This window comes from Anoplophora glabripennis, unplaced genomic scaffold (genome assembly GCF_000390285.2).
Source record: "Anoplophora glabripennis isolate ALB-LARVAE unplaced genomic scaffold, Agla_2.0 scaffold962, whole genome shotgun sequence".
Taxonomy (NCBI): domain Eukaryota; kingdom Metazoa; phylum Arthropoda; class Insecta; order Coleoptera; family Cerambycidae; genus Anoplophora; species Anoplophora glabripennis.
The window spans coordinates 90,758-92,708 of record NW_019418252.1 but is presented as its reverse complement, the minus strand read 5'-3'; the positions used below and the strand labels follow the sequence as shown (position 1 = coordinate 92,708).

Sequence of the window (1,951 nt, the reverse complement as noted above, 5' to 3'; positions counted from 1 at the left end):
ACTGTTTTTAGGCTTCCTTCCAGAATGCCCCACCTAGGCGTTTGCTTTTTTGCGCTTCCTTCTACCAACCGTTAATATTACTTTTTCATTATTATACAACATTCATGTAACAGGTGACGTCGAAGTTGATAAGATAAGTACGGTTTTGCACAGTATGAACTCATCATCGGAGATTGAGTTTTTAATAGTGATAGAGCGTCTAATTTTTGAAAATGGAGTTAGAGTACAGACAATAAAAGAAGTTAAAAGGTTTTGGCTGTCATTTAAAATAATTTGGTTTTCGTATTGATTAATAGGTTTTTCTGTTATGGGAATTTGTAATCAATCAATTTCATTGAGATAATTAAAATTAAGTTCATCTATTAATGTCATGAGATCTTGTTTAGTTTCCGTAGGGGGATTATTTTGCTTTGATAGTTTGTCATCTAAATTTAGTTTGTCTGGTGAATTTTGTGTTTCTTCGGTATTAATATTTATGGAGGGGATTTTTATTCGCGATAAAACGTCAGGATTCATATTGGTGTATTTTATCTCGTATTCAAACTCTTCTAACTTAAGTCTCCACAGATTGTTCCAGTCTTTCTTGAGTCGACAGAACCGCAGCCTCGATTTCTACCGCTGATAGTTGACGAGTTGAGTTTCGAATTCTGTTTTCCATAACCATTCGTGTTGGTGGAGTTTGAAAAACAATGTCTTTTAAGCGTCCCCACAAGTAAAAATCAAGACATGTCCGGAGATCTTGCCGGCCAAGGAAATAGGCTTCCCCTTCCTATCCAGCGTTCTCGAAAGGTCCCGTTAATATGGTTGCGGACATTAATTGAATAATGTGCCGGACAACCATCTAATTGCAGAAACATAGTTCTTTTAGTTTCGAGTGGCACATCTTCCAACAAAATTGGCAAGTCGTTGATCAAAAACTCTAAGAAGCGGTTACCAGTTAAAGCTTGATCAAAAAAATAAGGTCCAATAATTCTGTCCCCAATGATACCGCACCACACATTTAGGCTCCAGCGTCCCTGGTGCTGCACTTCTCTTAACCAATGCGGATTTTCAGCGGACCAATAATGCATATTATGACGGTTTACTCTACCATCACTACTAAAGGTAGCCTCGTCGGTCTAGAGAATTTTCGTTAAGAAATTTATGTTTTCCTCAAGCATGCCTAGCATCCATTGACAATAATTTAATCTATTACCGAAATCTTGTTCATTTAGCGCCTGGTGCAAGACTATGTGGTAAGGATGTAATCTAAAAGTAAAAAACAACATATGCGTAAAAATAATATAATCAGAATTGTGTATTTGAGAGTATGTGCTAAGATACTTGGAATAAGATAAAATTATTTACCTATAATCTTTCAAAATATTTCTAACAGTTGTTCGTGCTATTCCTAAGTCTAGAGACAATGTTCTAGTTCCTACATGTCTATCAAATTCTATGTAAGCCAAGACATTGATAATGTTTTCTTCGGTCCTTCCATTGCGACGCCTGCGACGTTTAGGACGACGAAAACTTCCAGTGTCGCGTAATCGCTGTACCAAGCGCGGAAACATTCTTCTCCCGTAATGACGGCGATCTGGATACCGTGCAGGGTACTGTCCTGCAGCTATAGCTGCATTTTGAAAACACTCGAAATAAATCGCAATCATGTCAACGGCTTCATTATTTGTGAGAGGCATTTTGATTAAAAAGTACTCAAATTATACGCAATCAACAATATTAGGCTGCGTGTGACAAAAGTTTGACGTTACTTGGCAAAATTTTTGTTAGGCGATTGTCGTGTCCATGGCCTACTACTTGCCTTCTTATCGAAAGCAACCGATGCATTTTTAAATGGGGATATATGAATTTTCCTGGTTTAGTATTTTTTTTTATAATTTGAGTTAGGAAAACGATATTAAGATGCGGTTTGCGCAGGCTTATTGGTTGGTCATTTGTCTATTTTCTAGTC

The 1,951-nt window shown here is 37.1% G+C and overlaps 1 protein-coding gene across 1 annotated transcript; it reads right to left on the bottom strand.

Moving 5' to 3' along the window:
- Positions 1-1,004: 1,004 nt before the first annotated feature.
- On the bottom strand, positions 1,005-1,636 carry LOC108913033. The gene is made up of 2 exons (XM_018718489.2): positions 1,348-1,636; positions 1,005-1,248 (listed from the first exon to the last, which is right to left on the bottom strand). Exons 1-2 carry the CDS (start codon positions 1,551-1,553, stop codon positions 1,119-1,121), a joined length of 336 nt encoding a protein of 111 aa, XP_018574005.2. The 5' UTR covers positions 1,554-1,636; the 3' UTR covers positions 1,005-1,118.
- Between the last annotated feature and the right edge of the window lie 315 nt (positions 1,637-1,951).